Genomic DNA, 23,093 nt, shown 5'->3' with positions numbered 1-23,093 from the left:
CAATAACTGCAATCAAGCAATTTCTGTACCTCTCAATGAGTTCTGCACCTGTTATTTTGGCCCACTCCAACAATTTTGTCCACGTGTGTATGTGAACAAACATTCTCCGTGATGGAGTTTAACAAATCCAGATCCTCTCTCACTGACATCACCTGTCAGCTGTCCTTCACATCTCACCTCACACATTCAACCTGACTTCAGAGCACTCGTTCACTGAACTAAAAAACTGAAAATTAGGTAATTGGACTACAGACAATAGTAATAAAAGTACTAATTTATCAGAAACATGATCCCTGTCAGTGTTGTACTATTATATATGGATATTACATATGTATATTTGTTTGGATCATTATTCCTGCTGCAGATGTTTCAGGTGCAGCTCATTTTAACTCCTTTATACTCTCTTGTTCGGTTTGGGTAGTTAGGAAAGGTTTGAAAAATTATAATGTGCAAAGTAACTGGTAACTGCCAGACAAATGTAGTGGAGTAAAAAGTACAATATTTCCCTCTGAGATGTAGTGGAGTGGAAGTACAAAGTTGAATAAAATGGAAATACTCAGGTAAAGTACCTTGAGCTTGTACTTAAGTACAGTACTTAAGCAAATATACTTAGTTACATTCCACCACTGATCATAACATTTACTCTTACCGCTACAAACTGACGTTGAACACTTGCTGTACACTTTTTTCAACTTTTTTCAGCGGTCCAATGAAGCGGTGAAGCGTCAACCTCATATGTTTCTGTTTCAACCCGTTTTATTCCATTGAAAATGCTATTAGTCAGTTGCTAGTGCTATTTAACAATATAATTATGCAAACCAGTGCTTGAGCCATTTTGTTGCTTGTTGTTTTAACATAGCGTAAGACTGCCCAATAAACATGCAACCTGCATTGGAGTCATTTTAATCTAGTTTATACTATTCATCATCCCAGGTTGAGGGACTTGGAGGATCAGTTCCAGGGTCTGCGTACCTCGATTTGTGCAGTGCCAGCCTTGAAATTCAAGGTAAAGTTGACACTTGACTGTACTGTATCTGCCATCAGTTGTCATCAGCTGCTGCAAGACATTTCCTTTTCAGCATGTGTCCTAGATTTGGTTCAAACCAAAAACTCTCTGAATCAAACAAAGAAACTGATTCAAATTACAAACGTTCTTATTCAAATTGCAAATGTTCTGATTCAAACTACAAACTTTCTGGTTTCAACTACAACTGATTCATATTCCAGACGGTCAGAATTTTCCCAGTTGAAATTTCCATCTCCAAGTTTTCCAGTTGCACAATGCCAAACGTAAACAAAGCCCTTGGCTGACCATGACAAACTGATATTTCTGGGCAAGTGTACAGCTCTCAGCATTGCAGCCTCCACATTTGGGGTGCTCTTTTTACATTTTCCGAAAAACTTTTGAGCAGTAGATTACTGTAACCACATACCTGATAATGTGGCAACACAATCAATTGACATGCAAGTGTTACTGCATGGTGGTATGTATTTTAATTAAATACAGTTTAATTGATGTTTTACCACTTTTTCTAGTAGGAGACTGAACATTTTCGACTTCCGAGTTATCTGGAAGGCATTAATATTATAGACATTCTGACTCTAGTCTGATAGAAACTACAAACTCTTAAAAGCTCAAACCTTTTGATTCATACAAAAAATCTTCTCATTAGAACTACAAAGATTTCAAAACCATTCGCAAAACAAACTCATTCAAACCTACTTATTGAAACTATAAACCCTCTGATTCGTACAACATACTCTGATTCAAAACCACTTATTTAAAGTATGAATACCACACACCCTCCGATTCAAACAATAAACCCTCAGATTCAAACTACAAACCCTCTTATTTAACCTATAAAACCCTCTGACTTAAAACCAACTTATTCAAACTATAGACCATCTAAATCAAGCTCCATACCTTCTGAGTCAAACAACAAACCATCATAAACTTTGTGATTATATAAAACTGTGTCAGTGAAACATCAAAACCGTCTGATTCAAACTACAAACCTCCTTGGTCAAACTACAAACTTATGGAGTCATATCAGTCAGAAGACAGAAGGATCCACAAATGTATTATGTGATTTATATATAAACGACTCCACACAAATATGCACACCAAAAAAGTTATTGTGATATATAAATGTAAAATAAATCCAATCTTTCAATCAGAAGATCGGCTGTTTGATCCCCAGCTCCTCCAGTCCATGTCGATGTGTCCTTGGGCAAGACACTTAACCCCAAATTGCTTCCGAAAAGCTGTGCCTTTGGTGTACGAATGGGTGTGAATGAATAGCCCTGATGGGTAGGTGGCACCTTGCATGGTAGCTCCTGCCATCAGTGTATGAATGATCAGTTGTCGTGTTAAACTGCCTTCAGCGGTCGAAAGACTAGAAAAGCGCTATACAAGTACAAGTCCATTTACCGTCATTAGCTTACTAATTAGCTACTATTAGCTACTTTAACTATTGTAGCTAAATCCATTAGCCATCTCATATAGTGAGTACTGTACCCAACAGCCTGCTAAGGTTGGCTGAGGTTGTCTCTATAGCAACGCAAAACTGGCAAATTGTCAATGTGTGCAGTCCGATATTGCAAGCTTGTTACCTATTTGCTTATTTTGGTTCGCTAGCAACGTATTTAATTGCATGCCAAATCACTAACGAAGCAAGCATTCATTAGTCAAACATATTTAAGCATGAATGCCAAGACATTTATTACTTATGTTGGGAATAACATAGCCTCAAAAAGGGGGCACCAATATGTTGGGAATAACATAGCCTGACAAAAAGGGGTTATCAGCAATATGTTGGGAACGTAAAGGAGCGTGTTTGGGTTATCAGCATCTAAGAAACTAAATTCTTGACATCAATAGAATTATTAATGTCAGTAACAATTATTAATGATTATTAATAATAACGGGGCACCACCCTGCGAACAGGGACCAATAACCAAACGATAAACTAAGTCTCATAATTAGTGTTCACTCACAATGTCAACAGTCTGAGTACTATGACACATTCAGAGTGAAAGTGAAGGTTTAAGTTCGAGCACAGACCACATATACAGCTATCATCACAATACACATGCACAAAGTAATCACAGACAGCTGCTCTTTAAAATATAACAGAGTTTATTACGTTCTAATACTAATGATCTAGTCAACTAATATTTAAACTAACAACAACTATACATTTATGAGCACGCTATCTAAAATCAACAGACGATTGAAAGGGGGGGGGGGGGGGTGTGTGAGTGTGTGTGTGTGCGTAAGGAGGAGGAGCGAGGGAACAGCTCAGCGACGTATGACGTAGTTGGGACGTGGTGACGTCTCTCATGCGCGGACTCAAAATGACGGATAGCCAACAGGAGTCTAGTCACCACTTTAAAGCATTTTTTTTTTGGGCCATACTGATTCACAACTTTTATTATTTGTTAAGCGCTACATTTCAATCTCAGTTTTAAGACGTCTATTGCCGGTAGCCGTTTAGCACGTAGCTACATTAGCTCAAAGCTATATGTGTGTGTGTGTGTGTGGATTAGTAAAAGAGAAGGGAAAGGAACAAAATGAAATAAAACAAAAGATTAAGATCCTTCGCTCCGCGCGGGAGTATGGAAGATTGCTCTCTCAGCCAGGGGAGCAAGAACCGCGACTCTTTGTCTCAGCCGGCGGTTCTGACCTCCTGAACTGATGAGAAGCAACTTCGACCTCACTAGGCGGCTAGCTCAACACAGATCACGGTAGCATGAAATACACTAGCTTCTCCACAACCCCAACGATCTCGGCGACCGTTAGTGTCGGCGATTATTAAGCATACACCACGTTATAAAAATGAACAGTACTTTAAGCACACGAACAAGATAAGATAAACACAAATTAACTCTCTCTAACTCTGCCCAGACTCTATTTCGCCTTACGGTACGATGCAATCGTGGTGATTGAGGGGGGGGGGGTTCTTCTGAGGGGTTCTTCTGAGCTTCGTTGGGCCCAGGCAGCGCGGCTGCGGGCCGCGGGAGGTGTTCTCTCGGTAGGAGAGATTCGCTGTCGTCTGGATAAGGGATTTTCGCGTCCTTATGTCCGGAGCAAACGAGGCGCTTGGTGGAGAGTGGAATTTCTCTCTCTCTCTTTCTGAAGAAGTCTTGCTTCTTCACTTCTGCAGGAATAAAAGGGTTCGCTTCGTGGATACGAACAAAGATAAAATAGACAGTTTGGTGAATTCGGCCAGCGAATATAAACTGTTAGACCTAGGATTTGGTTGAAAAGGGAAACAACGTTGGTGTGCTCCCTAGCTCGACGGAGGTCGAAGGGGAAAAAGCATTGAGGTGGGGGTTGCAGGTAGTTTTGTATAACAGTGGCTGAACCACAGGGGTCCTGGGGTGTCTTGGCTCTCGGCCAATTAGATTGCAGCGCTGCTTTCAGGTAACTTCAGGAACACATAATTTTTAGGGGGAGGAAACTCACACCCTAATGTGAATTTCTTCAGAGCTGGGGGGTTTGGTGCTCAAACTACAATCAGGATGAAACCTTTGCTTGCAAAAGGGAAGGCCTGACTCTCTTTGTTCCACAGCACATGTCGAAGCCATATAGTCAGATCCCAACACTTACATTTAGAGCATCACTGCGAGAAACGATTTTGAGGTTGACTTCTGACCTCCGGCTAGCTGGATGTTGTTTGTTTAATGTCCATTCTCCTGTTCATCATTTTAGATTCTACGAATGTAAAATTATGTATTCACATTAAATCATACTTTGAAATCTATGCTTACGTCATTGGCTGAAACAGAAGGAGACATCTGATTGGCTCAAGATAATTCCTTGTTGACAGAAATGCATTTGTGAATCTTTTGTGTCAGGGGAGCCTCGAAAAAAACCAACACAACTGCAGTGATATTCACACATGACAAACAGTTTTTAAATGAAGGTTTAACAGATTATACAGTGGGTACGGAAAGTATTCAGACCCCTTTAAATTTTTCACTCTTTGTTTCATTGCAGCCATTTGCTAAAATCAAAAAAGTTCATGTTATTTCTCATTAATGTACACTCAGCACCCCATCTTGACAGAAAAAACAGAAATGTAGAAATTTTTGCAAATTTATAAAAAAAGAAAGTATTTCTCACAAGTATTCAGACCCTTTGCTGTGACACTCATATTTAACTCACATGCTGTCCATTTCTTCTGATCCTCCTTGAGATGGTTCTACTCCTTCATTGGAGTCCAGCTGTGTTTAATTAAACTGATTGGACTTGATTAGGAAAGGCACACACCTGTCTATATAAGACCTTACAGCTCACAGTGCACGTCAGAGCAAATGAGAATCATGAGGTCGAAGGAACTGCCCAAGGAGCTCAGAGACAGAATTGTGGCAAGGCACAGATCTGGCCAAGGTTACAAAAGAATTTCTGCAGCACTCAAGGTTCCTAAGAGCACAGTGGCCTCCATAATCCTTAAATGGAAGAAGTTTGGGACGACCAGAACTCTTCCTAGACCTGGCCGTCCAGCCAAACTGAGCAATCGTGGAAGAAGAGCCTTGGTGAGAGAGGTAAAGAAGAACCTAAAGATCACTGTGGCTGAGCTCCAGAGATGCAGTAGGGAGATGGGAGAAAGTTCCACAAAGTCAACTATCACTGCAGCCCTCCACCAGTCGAGGCTTTATGGCAGAGTGGCCCGACGGAAGCCTCTCCTCAGTGCAAGACATATGAAAGCCCGCATAGAGTTTGCCAAAAAACACATGGACTCCCAGACTATGAGAAATAAGATTCTCTGGTCTGATGAGACCAAGATTGAACTTTTTGGTGTTAATTCTAAGCGGTATGTGTGGAGAAAACCAGGCACTGCTCATCACCTGCCCAATACAATCCCAACAGTGAAACATGGTGGTGGCAGCATCATGCTATGGGGGTGTTTTTCAGCTGCAGGGACAGGACGACTGGTTGCAATTGAAGGAAAGATGAATGCGGCCAAGTACAGAGATATCCTGGAAGAAAACCTCTTCCAGAGTGCTCTGGACCTCAGACTGGGCTGAAGGTTCACCTTCCAACAAGACAATGACCCTAAGCACACAGCTAAAATAACAAAGGAGTGGCTTTGGAACAACTCTGTGACCATTCTTGACTGGCCCAGCCAGAGCCCTGACCTAAACCCAATTGAGCATCTCTGGAGAGACCTGAAAATGGCTGTCCACCAACGTTCACCATCCAACCTGATGGAACTGGAGAGGATCTGCAAGGAAGAATGGCAGAGGATCCCCAAATCCAGGTGTGAAAAACTTGTTGCATCATTCCCAAGAATACTCATGGCTGTACTAGCTCAAAAGGGTGCTTCTACTCAATACTGAGCAAAGGGTCTGAATACTTATGACCATGTGATATTTCAGTTTTTCTTTTTTAATAAATTTGCAAAAATTTCTACATTTCTGTTTTTTTCTGTCAAGATGGGGTGCTGAGTGTATTAATGAGAAATAAAATGAACTTTTTTGATTTTAGCAAATGGCTGCAATGAAACAAAGAGTGAAAAATTAAAAAAGGTCTGAATAATTTCCGTACCCACTGTATATAAATGCAACATCCAGATATGTTTTTGATGAAAATTGCAAATACGTTTGCATACATATATTTGTGGATTTCCCTTACTTTTATTTAAAACAAGAAATATTTTTGTGTGGATCACAAATATACTTTGTGAACTTTGTGGAATTTGTTTTACATTAATACAAATAACTATACTACAACAATATATATATATATATACATAACTATTTTTGTGTACATTAAAAATAATTTTGTGGTGTGTCATTTTTATATAAATCACAAAATACATTTGTGATCCTTTAGTTCATTCATAAATTTTTCATTCACTGACTGCATACAAACCCTCTGATTCATACTACAAACTCTATGACTCAAACCACAAACTCAATATTTCATACTACAAAGCCACTGATTCAAACTACAAATCCACTGGGTTCTCTTATTCTCTCATATGAAGTTGGACTGTTTTTTGTGTGGTAGGTAGAAAATTTCTTCTGCATGGGCTCTCCTCTGGCTGTTTTCTTGGCGTTGCGAGGGATCCGGCCAGGAAACAATGGTGTGCAGGGCCACATCCTCCCCACATCTATCTGCAAACGCCTCTTCAACATATTCCATCCCACAGACCCTGTGGTGAGCTACATTACCCACAACTGAGTGTGCCTAGATTGGGATTGTCACCAACATTTATGATGTTTATGAGTAATGGCTAACAAACCTTTTAATGGATGCTGTGTAAGTTTGTGGTGTTGTTATTAGATTATACAGCAAAAAACAAAAAACAAGAAAACAAACTATATTCAAATAAAATTTGTTAAAAAAAAATAGTGAGAAACCCTCATCTGCTCTGTTTTTGTTTGTTTGTTTCAGGCATACAGATTGGAGCCTCTAATCTTAAAGCACTACAGTAACATTGCACCTGTTCAAATCCACTGGTAAGATGTGGAAGTGGTAGTATATATGAGAGATATAATTCTGGTTATTTATGAAATCTCCTGTGAATTTATCAAAACAGTGGATGCTGTGATCTAATGAGATGTTTGATCCGCAGTTTTTGTCTCTCTCTCTTTATTGTCAAACTGTTATTTGTGTAATCATTTTGTTAATGTGATGTGAGGTTAATGTGGATGTGATGTGCAGGTACAACACCACCAGCCCAACACCGTATGATCAGATCCGGCTCACACTGCTCAACCCTCCAAAGGAGACCGCATCTGTCTCCGACTCAGAGAGCATCCCCAGCCCCTGCACCTCCCCACCCCAGGCCAGACACCACTATGGAGAGTCCATCACCAGCCTTGGCAAAGCCAGCATCATGGGTAAGCACACAGCAAAGTAAAACAAAATAAAACAGGAAAATACCTGTGATGGATTTGAAACCATTACAGCCGCACACTCAGCGTGTACCTGATCTGAGCTGAGAGAAACTGGAGCTGCTTACACTACACTACTGCTTACAAGGCAAGCAGCTGTAAGCATGCTCTAAACAAATCAATAGAAGCAATCATGCTTACATTATGCTGTCTCCTGGACTGGACAGCATGTTTTTTTCCCCTCTGTGCATCAGATGTAGTGTGGAGAATAAATGTACATTATTGGCCAATGTAAGCTGATTAAAGACATTTTAGATTTTTCATTAAATGTGGAATAATTATTTTTTATTACTAAATACGTCCTCTTTATTAAGCTTCTACTCGGCATATCAGTTAAATATGGAAAAAAACGATGAGTGTGTCAAAGTACTAAAGTGAGGGACTGACTTCATGAGAACTATTCTGTGTCATTCATTTTTTAACCTACTTATCCAGTTGAGAGCAACATGGCTGGAACGAGAAGCAGGGTATTCTCTGAACTAGAAGCCAGTATATTACAATCCTGTAATCAATAATATCACAGGATTAACAGACAAATACAGCTGTAACCACCGTGTTTCCCCAAGAATTATTTTGAGACAAATCTTTGCGTTTAGGAAGTTATAACTCTGGATCAGTGGTGTGCCAGGTCATTATGCTGGGAATGTTTTGAGTGTAGCCCCAAATATAATTTTAAATACAAGCCTGTGAAGATTGACAAGTATCGACATCATTCATGATGTGTTAGAGGGCAGAGCCTTAAGGGGCAGTGAAAAACATTGCAGACTCTGTAGCCACTTCCAGTGAATGGCGAAAGGTTAGTGACTGGGGCAAAAACAGGTAAGTCCAGAACTTCTGGTAACTCGTGAAGGGTGTGTTGCTTGCTATGATGATGTAGCTGAAGAGGCTTGGCTGGTTTGTTTGGTTGATTGACCAGCTTGCTTCTGATGGCTGGATGACTGCATGCTAGATAGGCTGACAGGCTGTTGAACAGTCAGTCTAATAATGTTAGTCAGAGGTGTATACTATGTTGATTGCCAACATGGGAAAGCTGTGACATAGTGGCTTAGGCAGCATGCCAGTTTGCATGTTAGTTAGCAGGCTAGTTACTTGTTAGACAGCCTAAGATGGATGATAGATAAATGTAGCATCGTGCCACAGGTCAGATTAGAACCATCCGCCTGGGGGGGGCAATATAGGGCCCTATATGAGCTACTGGAGCTGGTGGTCTGGCCCATTTGGTGGGTCAATACACATGCTAGTTGTCCTATCATATTGTTTGAACACTGTTAGGTTAACATGATGCAGTATATATGATAGGAGATAGCTGAGGGCGATTAACTATTTGGCTGTTGCTTAGTGGGTTTCTCCAGCTGATAATGACATGCTGGCTTGATATGGTGTTTTTCATGCCTTGAAAACTCCAACAGGGTTGGACACAAATGCAGAGAGTTGAGGAGGCACCAGGTTTACTTAAGTGAATTATTGTAGATTTAGCTTACAGGTGGCAAGAGTCCAAATCATAGAAGAAGTGGATTTACTCACTGTGACATCACCCATTGGTTTGAATTTTACTCTAAATGGGCCATAATTCACGAAATGAACATCCTTGTAGACAGTCTCCACCATGTTTGCTCAAGTCAGCAGGAGCAATCATCCTATTCAAACACTACATTTGTGCTGAAAGAGAGAGAGGAAAAATGGTTAGACACACTTGTATAGGCATGGATGGGAAATTAAGATTAGGTGTTAAGGTGTGGTCTTTGTTCCCCAACTTAAGTTATTAAGGTAGTTAAATGGCATTAGTTGTGAAAATCAATTTAATAAAGTATGACAAATATGAATTGATGTAAAGTTATCTCATGTTCTTGGTTGTCTTTTAGTTAAGTAATGAGTGTATACACTGTGCATTCAACCACTATGGGATATGATTTTGGGTAGACAAAACCGAGTTGTTGGGTGTGTGAAGTAACCTTGAGTTATCATTGCTGTATGATCCTTAAAATGATTCGAATATATATTACATACACAATATTAATACTTATATAATACATAAAAAATGTTTAGTATGACCCCTTATCATGGAAGTATAATACACATTTATTCCTTATTCCTGGCTTATTTGAAATGTACCTTGTCATGTTTTCAATGTTTTCATTGTCCACTCAGCACTCCTGACCTGCATCATACCTGATGCTCTTACCGTTTAGAAGTCTTGAATATGCATTCTAAATTCATATCAGTAGCGATGTATCACCAATTTCTTATTGTTGTGTAACATTAACTTTATGAGCTCTGTAAGTTAGCTTGTATTGGATATCCTCATTTCACCACCTCCATCCACCACTCTACAATCACATGCCCTAATGGAATATTTAACTTACATTTAAATACCCACACCCCACAAGCATTTTTCTATAATTTCACACCATTATATGAAATGCGCTGTTTGTGGTTAACATTATGTATAGCTAACCAGCATCCTAACCTAATCTGTTATCTGTTAATGCTCCGTTACGCTACAAGTTTAGTAGGGGATAAGACACTAACATGCTTGAATACACGTTAATTGGATTCGGATGTGTTGATAATATACAGTCCCTTTCTTTAAATGTCTTACCTTTGAATTGAATTAAAATGTAACTTTTATAGCCCAATATCACAAATTTGCCTTAGAGGGCTTTACAATCCGTACAACATAAGACATCCTCTGTCCTTGGACCCTTGCATCAGAAAAGGAAAAACTCAGGATCCCCCTCCCAGGATGGACAGATGTGCAATAGATGTCATGTGTAAAGAATACGATATAATAAAATGTCAGTCAGTTCGTATTACAGAAATGATACATATAATGAGAGTAGTAATAGCAGTAGACAGATTAATAATAGCAGAATAATAATAGAAAAAGGATTACTACTAATAATAACAGCAGCAGTGGATATATTAGAATAATAATGATAGTGAAAGCAGTAATAGTAAAATATATTAGATAAGTAATATCTATTTGACTGCAATTCTATGACACTGCTAGTATTTGCTGCTAAATTCCAGAAACTATTAAGAGGCTCCATGAGCCGCCATTACTAACACGAATAGTCCATTGGAGTGAATGGAGATTCCGCTCCTCTTATTAAACGGCTCACACTGTGAACCGTCAACCAAACACCAGCTATTGAGAGGGTCACCCTGATGACCCTGTAGATTTGCCTGTAATCTTTCACTCACACAAAAATGATTTTCGATGTTTCTTTATTTGAAAGTTTAACGGACAACTGTGGAATGAGATATACAGTGACGGTATCTGCTCTTCACTTGGGTAAGGATCGAATTCAAGGACGCTTTGAAGGTCAGAGAATGGCACTAGTGTCACTAGTGTCACTAGTCACGATTTGTAAGACTAGTGGAGCTAAATTAGATTAGGTTAAATGAAACTTTACTGTCATTACACAGAGTACAGGTACAACAAAATGGTAAATGGACTGTATTAGCACTTCTCTAGTCTTAGATGTTCATGCACACTCACACATCGTGCGGTAATGAGCAATTTGGGTTCAGTAACTTTTACATATAGACGGCAGAGGCCGGGGATCTAACCGCCGATCTTCTGATTAGTGAGCCACCCAAGAATGTGCAAAAAAAGCAGAAAAGTCTGTATCGTCAAGTATCTGTTCTTTGCTTGGGTGAGAGTAGGATCTTATTACAGGTCAGTTAGGTAGGTGGTGATGCCTGTCAGAGGGCTCAGTAGATGTATGGCAACACAGCCCTGGTGATAGGTCCAAACATTTAACAATTTAACATGAATACTGGGCTTCCATAGGAATGCTCACCCAACTTTTGTCACATTTTACTCCACTGTTGACTGAAATTAATGAAGTATATGCAGCATGAATCTTACTGCCCCTCAGGTGCTGCCAGTCTTGGAAAGGGAATCGGAGGAATCCTGTTTTCCCGCTTTTCCCGTTCTAGTGGCCAGGTGGGCGGAGTGGAGGAGGACCCATCAGATTCTGAGGGCGGGGCCTCTGAAGTTGAAAATGTGGCATCAGGAGTGGAAGTGGCAGAGATCGAAGAAAAGGACAAAGAACTAGAGGAGGGGAGGACAGAGGTGGAGCCTGCCATGTACCAGTCCGCCTCAGCTGTCATGGAAAACACCTCCTGTAAGTACTGTACTTTTGGTCAGAAACTTACCTGCAGCTGGATTTGAGTGGTCGGTGTGATAGAAGATTTCTATGATTAATCGGGAGAAGGGTGGAAGTTTTCAATCTGGATCAATAAACAGAGTCTCGAAAGAATCAAAGTTGTTGGTCTTTATTGCAATAAAGAGAGAGCAGTCCCAAAGACACGTATCTCAGTGTACTGTGAGAAGGCTTCTAAAAGGTGCAACATTCAACATCATTTATGCATACAAAAGGTTCACGCCTTACAAATTCAGATAATGTGGCAAAAGGGGAGTACAAGTATTTCAGACAGGATGTCTGTTTCTGAAATTCAGTTCTGGAGTCAAGGTCTCTCTGTGTCTTTCTCCAAAGACAAAGACACAGTGTCTCTTCACTTCTCATCCTTCATGGGAAGAGATAACAAGACACCTGGATACAAAACTAATTAAAAAACATCGCCTGACTACGAGTAGTACATTCTTTAAAACTAAGCATGATACAATAATATATTTTCCCATCACATCGGCTATACAGTACAAGCTATACAGTACAAGTCTAATTACCATTACCATTTGACCATTGCTGTCAATGGTCAAGGTGATCACAGACCATAGGATCAGTGGCTAAATACAAACGTTTAGACTTCAGTGGCCTTAATAGGGCAATATGATCTCTGGCGACAGCGGCTTAGCTTTCAATGTATTGGCGTGGATGAGTGTTTCAGTGATGGAGGAGGAGAGGGAGGGGCATAGACAGGCAATGTTTTTGAGATTAAATATGGTCTTTTTTGTAATGGAGTTGACGTGGCGTTCGAAAGAGAGGGTTTGATCAAAGATGACACCAAGGTTGCGGATATGTGTGCAATCAGGAACAGTGAAGCTAATGCAGAATTTGTGGCAGGATTTATTGAGTTATTTGAGGCAACCGATGAGGATTTCAGATTTGTCACTGTTGAGTTCGAGTTAGCTTGCATCCAGGTCTTTATATCTGTGAGGCAGTTTTTTAAGGTGGAGTGAGTGGTGGGAGAAATGGATTTGGTGGACATGTAGAGCAGGGTGTCACCAGCATAGGCCATGTGGACATATGATGTTACCAAGGAGGGTTGTATATATTGATACTGAAAAGGTGTGCAGCCTAGCTGCATAACCGATACCCCTTCCCAGTGTGAGTGAAGCACTGGAAGATGGCTTTTTCAGTAACTTTTGACGTAGGTAACAAACGCACGCCCCCTTATTGGGACAAAACCAGGTTAACTTGGTTAACCTGGTTTCAGGATTTTAGCCTGAAATCACTTATTTCAGGCTAAGAAGTTGGCCTCCCCCGACAGCTGGATATCAACGGATTTAGGTGTGTGTGCAATAGGTGTAGGAGGACTGGAAGTACTCCAGGATGGACCCACTCTAAAGGGCCACCACTGGAGGAGGAACCCTGAGTGGTTGGGAACCTCGCTCGGTTATGAAGGGCAGCCTCAGGACCCTGGCCTTAACACCCTCAATTTAGATGCCAATCTGACCCCTATTGCTTCACTAAAAAACACAACAGCTAATGTCTAAGCATTACAATCACACTGCAACATCATATATACAAGTCGAGCATCAAAAACAATCTGAGCCAAAGTTAGTAAATCACATAATACCAAACAACATGTTTTCAGTTTGCCCATTATAAACACTAGGTATCCACAGTCTCTGTAGCGTTAGTTGGCTCCCAAAGCTAAAAACTAAAAACAAGGCGGTTGCACTAGCCTCGGCATGCTGTCCATAATCAAAGTTAAACAGCCGAATATGTGATGGCTAATTTCTTACACCTAGTTAAAACATATAAATCAAAACAAGCAGGAACTAAAAGTATAGTGTAAGATGTGGCTTCAACTGGATAAAATGCCAATTTGTGATAGGGCTACTGACAAGCACACACAATGTCACACAACCCTAACGTATGCGTATTGCATTAAATTATGTTGTGACGGTGTCAAGTAAAGCATGACAATAATAATGAAATTAAATTTCCATATGCTATAGTCCAAATGTACAATGTATTTTTTTAGGAAAACCAGGAACCCACCCAGACTCTTGAAGGATTTAACTGGGAATGTCTGGTTGTTGTCTTTACACTGCGGTACACTCACATTACCTGTGGTGTACAGCAAAGGTTCAATTTTAGGTCCAATTTTATTTTCCATATACATGCTCCCACTTGGTCATATCATCCAACGTCACAATGTTTCTTTTGATTGCTACGCAGACGACACATAGATATACCTTCCCTTGACACCTGAATACCCCAGAAGCCTAGCTGCTATTTTCTTAATGATATCAACTGTTGGATGGCACATTTTCTTCAACTCAATAACTCAAAATCAGAAATCATAATATTTAGTCCCCCAAACCCTATCACTCCCATTAAAAGTGCCCTTGGCCCCCTGTCCATTAACATAAAGTCCACTGCCAGAAAATTAGGAGTATTTTTTGATTCAGATTTAAGCTTCAAACCACAAGTCACAAAAGTTGTCCAGTCCTGTTTTCTACAAATTAGAACCATCACCAAAATCAAAGGAATGCTCTCTCAACATGACCTGGAAAAAGTAATTCATGCATTCATCTTTTCAAGACTTGGTTACTGTAACTCCCTTCTTTCTGGCATCAACCAAAAGTCACTCTCTCGCCTCCAACTAGTTCAGAATGCAGCAGCTCGGCTTCACTGGTTCTAACAGACGACATCACATCACCCCAATTCTAGCCTCTCTTCACTGGCTCCCTGTACGTTTTAGAATTGATTTTAAGATTTTACTGATCACTTTTAAAGCACGTATGGGTCTGGCCCCAACATATATAGAGGAAATGTTAACCCCCTATGAGCCAGCTCGCAGCCTAAGATCCTCGGGTGAGGCCCTTCTGGCTGTTCCAAAGTCGAGGCTGAAAACTAAAGGTGACCGTGCCTTTTGCCATCAGGGCCCCTCGGATTTGGAACGAGCTGCCTGAGGAGATAAGACTCGCAGAATCAGTAATCTCTTTTAAATCACTTCTTAAAACACATTTTTACAGACTGGCTTTTATGTGATGTCGTCGCTTTCCTGTTGTAATTCTGTTTTCTTTTTATTTGTTGATTTTACTAAATTATTTTACTAAATGCAGTTGCACTCGATTGTTCGGCCCCTATTGCGGGTTGGGTTTGTTGGCGGGATTTGCAGGCTTTCGGCTGTTTTCGGTTAACAGCTCAGACGGGAGCAGTTCGAGTGGCTCAGCACGGCTGGTGTTGCAGGTTGTTTCTGCGGGTTCGGCGCGGAGTGCCGCTTTCGGTGACTGCTGCGGTCTCTGAGTTGTTCGGTCCCTTCACGGCGGGCGTCTTTGGTGCTTGGTGGAGCGCCCTTTTGCTGTTGTGGCCTGGTGCGGGTGTGGCCTGGCGCCGGGTTCTGGCGGCGTTCCTGGGGGATCTTAGCCCATTAGTCCCAGGGTGGGCTGAGATTCCTCGGGGGCGCTGTCGGGGCCTGGTGTCTGGCTGTGCGTTGCGCTTGCATCGGGTCGTGGCAGCGGAGGGGTGCTCTGCCGGGTACTTGAGGTGCTTGTCATGGGGGGTTTGAGTGGTTTTGGAACTGCGGTGTTCATTAGTGGTGGCACTTTGTGTTGGATTTGGGGAGACCGCTTGTGGCATTGGTTGTGTTGAGCTATTTGGGTTGTCCTTGTTTGGGTTGTTAATTGGGAGCGGCTGGGGGTTTGTAGATTTTGCGGATGGATCTGATTTGCAGTGGGGGTTGAACCATTTTGAGTGCAACTGTGTATCTGTAGATGTGTATGTATATATGTGTATATGTATATATATGTGTGTGTATGTATGTATGTATGTGTATATATCAGTGGTTGGCCTTCAGGGCCAGCTAAGCCTTCTCTGCTGGCCTAAACAGAAGCACAAAGTTATAGCTATTTTATAATTTTATAATTTTTCACAAATACACTACATGTTAGGGCTGAACGATTATGGCCAAAATCATAATCGCGATTATTTTGATCAATATTGCGATCACGATTATTCATTAATTTTAGGGACATCTTTTTATTGCACTTTCACGTTTAAATTAACAAGAACACTGCTTCCACTTCCATTGTTGTGCTACATTCCAGCTAATGTACACGCCTCTGCATGAAAATAAAACGTATACGGTTCTTATTCACCTGAAGCAAAATATAAATAACATTTTTACCCAAAATAAAGGGCTAATTAAAAATAAATATGTGTGTTGCTCACAGTATTTATTGGACACATGTCTTTGGCCAAATGAAATGCAATTGCATCCGTTATTTCAGCGTGTCTTTGGGAGGTGGATGGATACGCTGTCGCGCTATGCAGGGTCGCTGTTATGGTTTTCTGGGTTGACGTTGGACATGGACGGAGATTCAGTGAGGTAACGTTAGCTTTGGCCTTAATGCATTCGTCGTACTGTGGTTTGTGGTGATTTTTCAGGTGGCTGAACAAGTTAGTTGTATTGCTATGCGGCGCAGACACAACTCTAACGCACTCTGTCATATGATTTGTTCTTGGTTAACATCACTTGGCCTAAATCCAAAAAACTTCCAGACAACGGATGATGATCCTTTTTGAGGGGCTAGCTCCTCGCCTTCTGCTCCTGACATTTGATTTACCTTTCACACGACACCCGTGACCACTGTTGCCAACAATTTTTCCGGGGAAGTTGCTAGAGGCAGGTCGATTAGTTGCTAAATGACGTTGTGACGTCATTACGTGATGACGTCATTACGTAATAACGTAAAACTGTGTCATTACGTGATGACGTCATTACGTAATAACGTAAAACTGCGTAATTACGTAGACTACACAATTTTAGGCTGTACAATTTTGACTGAGACATACTGCTGCTGCTGCAGTCAGCCAACAATGATTTGCTGCGTGTCACTGTCGGGCTGTCGGCTGACTCGGCTTGGCTCACTCGGCTGCTGCCCCCTCCTGTGCACGAGCTGAGCACATGCTGTTGACGTCACTCACAATGCACTTTTGCAGCTAGGCACGTGTGTTGTGGGTGTGGCTGTGTGTGTGACGGAGAAAATCTTTTTTGTGTCATTTAGAGGGAAAATGCCTGCGTGCATTTTAGCATTTGAGTCACTTTAAAAAAGTTGCTAAAAGTGCCAAATATATTTTCATAAGTTGCTAAATTTGTTGCTAGGTGCTGTTTGAAGAAAAAGTTGCTAGGGTAGCCTGAAAAGTAGCTGAATCTAGCAACTAAGTTGCTAAGTTGGCAACAGTGCCCGTGACCGTCTGCTCTGTTGTCTGTCTCTCTACTCTTCTACTAATAGCGGAGTCTGCAGGGTGCGCGCATGACACCTCCCATCTCGTTCGCCCCCTGGTGGTCGGCTGACTGTTAGTTGAGGAAGCGCTTGATGTGATATGTAGCAGAGCACGCATTTTAAACGTCAATATCGCTGACGATCATGCTCATTTAATCGTGGCAGCCAAAATCGTGATCGCGATTAAAATTCGATTAATTGTGCAGCCCTACTACATGTATTATAATATTTTTCCCATTATCTTATTTTCTCATTGCACAGCTACTGTCTTCCTCTGTTGCTCTGCTTCCAGCACAGCTTGTTTTAAGGAGAGCTTTTATCCAATCAGATTTCACCTCTGTGTCTCTAGGTAAGAAGAGAGGCCCGAGGCCCGCTAGAGAGCCTTTGCAGGTTAAGTGAATGGGGATGATATTGTTGATTGTCATAGTCTTCAACCAATCAGATCTTTAGTTTGACATGTTGGGCGTATTCTTTGACGTGCCAGTAGTACTCAGGTAGCCTGCTAAGTACATCTGCATTAACTGCAGCGCAGCATTAACGTGCGCCGTGATTGGTCAGTGGCCCAGCGTGACTTTTGTCAAACAGAAAGCTAGCTAGCAGATCTTAGTATTTACTAAGAGTTCAGGTTGAAACATATGTAAGAGAAGTTATGACATTTTTAGCATTTTGTTTGGTGTAGAATTTTATTTTTTTTACCTACAACCAAATACAGCAGTTTGGGCTTTATTTTGAGAGCCAGAAACCTCTCTGAGCCCTCTCTGTGTGTCTCTGCGTAATGGAGTTTTTCTGGATTTCAGCTCCCTGTGATTACGCAGGCCTATATCTCTGCAACCCATTGGTCGATTTCACTGTATGACCCCTCTTTTGAATCGGTAGAGCCAATAGAATTGAGCTATACCCTCGTGGAGAAGACTGACAGCACTGTTAGCCAGTCAGAATCAACAAGGGGCCGTGTATTGTGAAGCGTACGATCCGATACGCTGAAAGTCAAATCCTCACCCCTGCTCAGAATAGCCCCCCGCTGAAGCCACGGAATGATTTCAGTGAGACATAGGATATCCGTTGAACAGATATCTGTGTGAAAATGCTGGCAATAATGCTTTGTCTTCGTCAAAACGTCAAAGGTAAGAAGCATTTGCTGATCGTAAAGCGATTTGTGTTGCTGGTGTTGGTTGGCACATATCTCGGTGATGGTTTGACGGAGAGAGATATTGAGGATATGTGTGGAATCTGTGTGGAATTTGCTTGCTTTCTGTTGTATCAGTTACTTTGTTAGCATGTAGCTTCGATCGCTAGATCCTGAAATGTGCTGGCTGTTCTCACTCCTGGCGAAATATGAATATGATATTTTGTTAATTATTTTAGTTGGTTGTTTGAGTTGTGTTTGGAGCGTGTACAAACGGCTTACATATTCTTGTAGCCCAGGTTCTGATGTTTAATTTGATGTGCGACATTATATGCGTTCGTGATAAGTGCATTCTTTTCGACGGTATATGCTAAGCTTTCTCCACAGCCCCCAAAAATGGGAGCGCTCGGGCTCAAGAGGTAGGAGCCGGGGATCGAACCGCCGATCCTCTGATTGATGGACAACTCTGCTCTACCACTGAGCCACAGTCGCCCACATGGACCAGCTCTTTACACCCATCCAGTCTACGAGTGATTTGTGGACTTGGAGAAGGCTTACGACCGTATCCCCCAGGGAGTCCTGTGGGGGGTTCTGCAGGAGTATTGAGCATCGCGAATGTTCCCACGAGCCATGTGATCCTTATATGAGGTGGAATGAAACCCATGTCCATATTCACGCCAGGAAGTCAAACACGTTTTCAGTGGGTGTTAAGTTTGCAAATGATATGTTTCATTTGGCTTCATCAGACCGCTGTTTGCAGTCTAGTGTGAAGTGGTCAGATGTGGGTCAGCACCTCCAAGTATGAGGCCCTGGTTCACTGTCAGAGTGAGTTGCTGCCCCAAGTGAATGAGTTCAAGTATCTCAGGGTCTTGTACAGGAGTGAGCGTAAAATGGAGCGTGAGATCAAAAGGCAGATTGGTTAACCGTTGTACCGGACCGGGTGAAGAGAGAGCTGAGCCGGTAGGCAAAGCTTTCAATTCATCAATCAATCTACATTTCAACAGTCACCAATGGTCATGAACTTCGGGTAGTGAACAAAAGAACTAGATCGCAGAAACAAGCGTCCAATGTGAGTTTCCTCCAAAGTGTGCCACTCCTCCTTCGCGTTGAAAGGAGACGGTTCGGGCATCTGATTACGGTGCTTACCTGCCACCTTCCTTTGGAGCCTTTACGAAGGTAGGCTATGGTAAGATACCCAGAACACGCTGGAGAGATTATATATGTCATCTGTTGTAGGAACGCCCTAAGATCCCACAAGAGGAGCTTAAAAATGTTTGGAGAGAGTCATCTGGACTATCTTGCTTAGCCTGCTGCTATGATGGATGGATGTTTTTGAAGAGATCTCTCATTTTTATGTATACGTTTTCTGACGTAGTCAGGTTTCATGTTTCACACATAAAGAATATACATATCTTCTTCTGACACTGTATGCAGCTGTCAAAACCCGGCTCCTAGGCTATTGCAAATACGGAAAAGGACACAATGGAGGATAGTAAATTAAAGGTATTTATTATAAAGAAGTAAAGAACCCATTGTGAAGTGTGTCAGTCAGTAGTGTCAGTAATGTAAACGTGACTGCGTGTGCATGATGAAGTGTGGGGTGTTGTTAGCGGAAACAAAAGAAGACCAAACCAAGGCATAAACGGGCAGACGCTGGCAGGGATGAGTCCTTGTGTGCAGGAGAGACCAGAGCAATGCTGGAGTACAGCTTTTATTCCCTTGGAGCTCCAGGACCAGGTGCTCTGCATCCACTACTCTGCCACAACCACGTTCCTGTGACACCTTCGGGGACATAGGGACACATAACTGGCAAAACCACACTTGTAAGATAGGCAGGGACCGTGACACTAATCTGTTTTTTTTCTTTGTTCTAGTGGAACTGGAGAGACGCATCGACTTTGAGCTGCGGGAGGGCTTGGTGGAGAGCCGCTATTGGTCAGCAGTGACCTCACACACGGCCTATTGGTGCTCTTATGATGTGGCACTGTTCCTCCTCACCTTCATGTACAGACCACAAGATCCTCTTGAACCTGCAGAAGACAACCCAGAGACCTCATAACGTGCAAACTGACACATGGAGCCATCACGTGTCATATCACTTTCTATTTACGCTTTTTGAGAAACTGAAAGACCCATTTATGGAACATAAAATTAATAATGAAGTCATTCTTCATTTTCGAATATCTTAATTCAGATACAAATATAATGTAAAAAAACAAACAATTTAATATATTATTTGGAAACGTGAAATATTGGAAAATTGTCACGGGGCATGATGAGGACTCAAACGCAGACAGTCAGGTGTAGTGAAAAAAAAGGTTTTTAATCAACCAAAAACAAAACAGGGAATCCAGGGACAAGATAAAAGACGAGGGGGAAAATCCGGCAGGAAAAGGCAGAACAGGCAGACTGGAAAACCGGGAACAGGACGAGCAAAACGGGCGGGTTGGACGGAAAACAAACACAATGATCTGGCAGTGAGTGAGTGAAAGACAGGGGTTTAAATAGTGACTAGGCAGAGTGAACAGGTGAGACTAAAGAGCTGATGGAGTGTGACTGGCAGGTGCACTGAATGAACTGATTAGGTGAGTGAGGAGCAACAGAAAGAAACCAAGACACAGAACACACAAGGCAAAGCCTGATCGTGACAGTACCCCCCCGCCAAGGGACGGATTCCAGACGTCCAAAAGAAAAAAACAAAAACATTAACATCTTCCAAGGAAGGGCGGTGGGGGCCCGGAGGAGGGTTATGACTCCTCCGAGGCCGAGAGTCAGAGTCCACAACCGGGTGGGTGGAGGGGGTCCGGAGGAGGGATGGCCGGCCTGGCAGACTGGGGAGACTGAGGGTCCGGAGGACGGAGCTCTAGAGACTGAGGGTCCGGGGGTCGGAACTCTAGAGACTGGGGGTCCGGGGGTCGGAACTCTAGAGACTGGGGGTCCGGGGGTCGGAACTCTAGAGACTGGGGGTCCGGGGGTCGGAACTCTAGAGACTGGGGGTCCGGGGGTCGGAACTCTAGAGACTGGGGGTCGGAACTCTAGAGACTGGGGGTCCGGGGGTCGGAACTCGAGAGACTGGAGGTCGGGAGGACGGCACTCGAGAGACTGGGAACCAGGAGGGGAACTGCACTCGAGAGACTGGGAACCAGAAGGGGAACTGCACTCGAGAGACTGGGAACCAGGAGGGGAACTGCACTCGAGAGACTGGGAACCAGGAGGGGAACTGCACTCGAGAGACTGGGAACCAGGAGGGGAACTGCACTCGAGAGACTGGGAACCAGGAGGGGAACTGCACTCGAGAGACTGGGAACCAGGAGGGGAACTGCACTCGAGAGACTGGGAACCAGGAGGGGAACTGCACTCGAGAGACTGGGAACCAGGAGGGGAACTGCACTCGAGAGACTGGGAACCAGGAGGGGAACTGCACTCGAGAGACTGGGAACTGCACTCGAGAGACTGGGAACCAGGAGGGGAACTGCACTCGAGAGACTGGGAACCAGGAGGGGAACTGCACTCGAGAGACTGGGAACCGGGCTCCAGAGACTGGAGATCGGACTGGGAACAGGGCTCCAGAGACTGGAGATCGGACTGGGAACAGGGCTCCAGAGACTGGAGATCGGACTGGGAACAGGGCTCCAGAGGCTGGAGATCGGATGGGGAAAAGGGCTCCAGGGGCTGGAGATCGGACGGGGAAAAGGGCTCCAGGGGCTGGAGATCGGACGGGGAACAGGGCTCCAGGGGCTGGAGATCGGACGGGGAACAGGGCTCCAGGGGCTGGAGATCGGACGGGGAACAGGGCTCCAGGGGCTGGAGATCGGACGGGGAACAGGGCTCCAGGGGCTGGAGATCGGACGGGGAACAGGGCTCCAGGGGCTGGAGATCGGACGGGGAACAGGTCTCCAGGGGCTGGAGATGAGGCTCCGGGCAACCGGAGTCCATAGACTGGGGCTCAGGGGGATAGACTGATGACCCAGCGGGGTAAAGGGCTGGAGGTTGTTGCAGCGCGGAGGCGGCAGCGGCCGGGACTGGAGGTCGCTGCGGTTTCGGAGACGGCGGCGGCTGGGACTGGAGGTCGCTGCGGTTTCGGAGACGGCGGCGGCCGGGACTGGAGGTCGCTGCGGTTCGGAGACGGCGGCGGCCGGGACTGGAGGTCGGTGCGGTTCGGAGACGGCGGCGGCCGGGACTGGAGGTCGCTGCGGTTCGGCGGCGGCCGGCACTGGCGGTCGCTGCGGTTCGGCGGCGGCCGGGACTGGGGGTCGCTGCGGTTCGGAGACGGCGGCGGCCAGGACTGGAGGTCGCTGCGGTTCGGAGATGGCGGCGGCCGGGACTGGAGGTCGCTGCGGTTCGGAGACGGCGGCGGCCCGGACTGGAGGTCGCTGCGGTTCGGAGACGGCGGCGGCCCGGACTGGGGATAGCTGCTGCTCCGAGGCGACAGCTGGAGTCGGCTGGATCACCGACCGGACACAGGGAGCTGGAGTCGGTCGAACCGCCGACCTGACACGGGGAGCTGGAGTCGGCTGCTGCCCAGCGGGAGCGGGGAATAACTGCGGCCCAGCGGGAGAGGGAGTCTGGCCCTTCCTCTGCTTCTGTCTCCTTCGAGGTTTGACCGGGATGTCCATTAGGTCACGGTCT

The 23,093-nt window shown here is 43.8% G+C and overlaps 1 protein-coding gene across 1 annotated transcript in view; it reads left to right on the top strand.

Annotated features, from left to right (window-relative positions):
* ddhd1b (DDHD domain containing 1b) overlaps window positions 1-20,523 on the top strand; it is a 32,839-nt gene extending 12,316 nt beyond the window's left edge. The window contains exons 8-13 of the mRNA XM_076084300.1: window positions 934-1,006; window positions 7,019-7,168; window positions 7,406-7,470; window positions 7,676-7,854; window positions 11,793-12,041; window positions 20,339-20,523. Of these exons, the coding sequence (XP_075940415.1) occupies window positions 934-1,006; window positions 7,019-7,168; window positions 7,406-7,470; window positions 7,676-7,854; window positions 11,793-12,041; window positions 20,339-20,523 (901 nt within the window). The remainder of the gene's footprint in view (window positions 1-933; window positions 1,007-7,018; window positions 7,169-7,405; window positions 7,471-7,675; window positions 7,855-11,792; window positions 12,042-20,338) is intronic.
* The last annotated feature ends 2,570 nt before the right edge of the window (window positions 20,524-23,093 follow it).

This window comes from Anarhichas minor, unplaced genomic scaffold (genome assembly GCF_050575085.1).
Source record: "Anarhichas minor isolate MPS153535 unplaced genomic scaffold, ASM5057508v1 ptg000136l, whole genome shotgun sequence".
Taxonomy (NCBI): Eukaryota; Metazoa; Chordata; class Actinopteri; order Perciformes; family Anarhichadidae; genus Anarhichas; species Anarhichas minor.
Note: the sequence above shows the minus strand (reverse complement) of the source record. Positions and strands in the feature narration are given on the sequence as shown.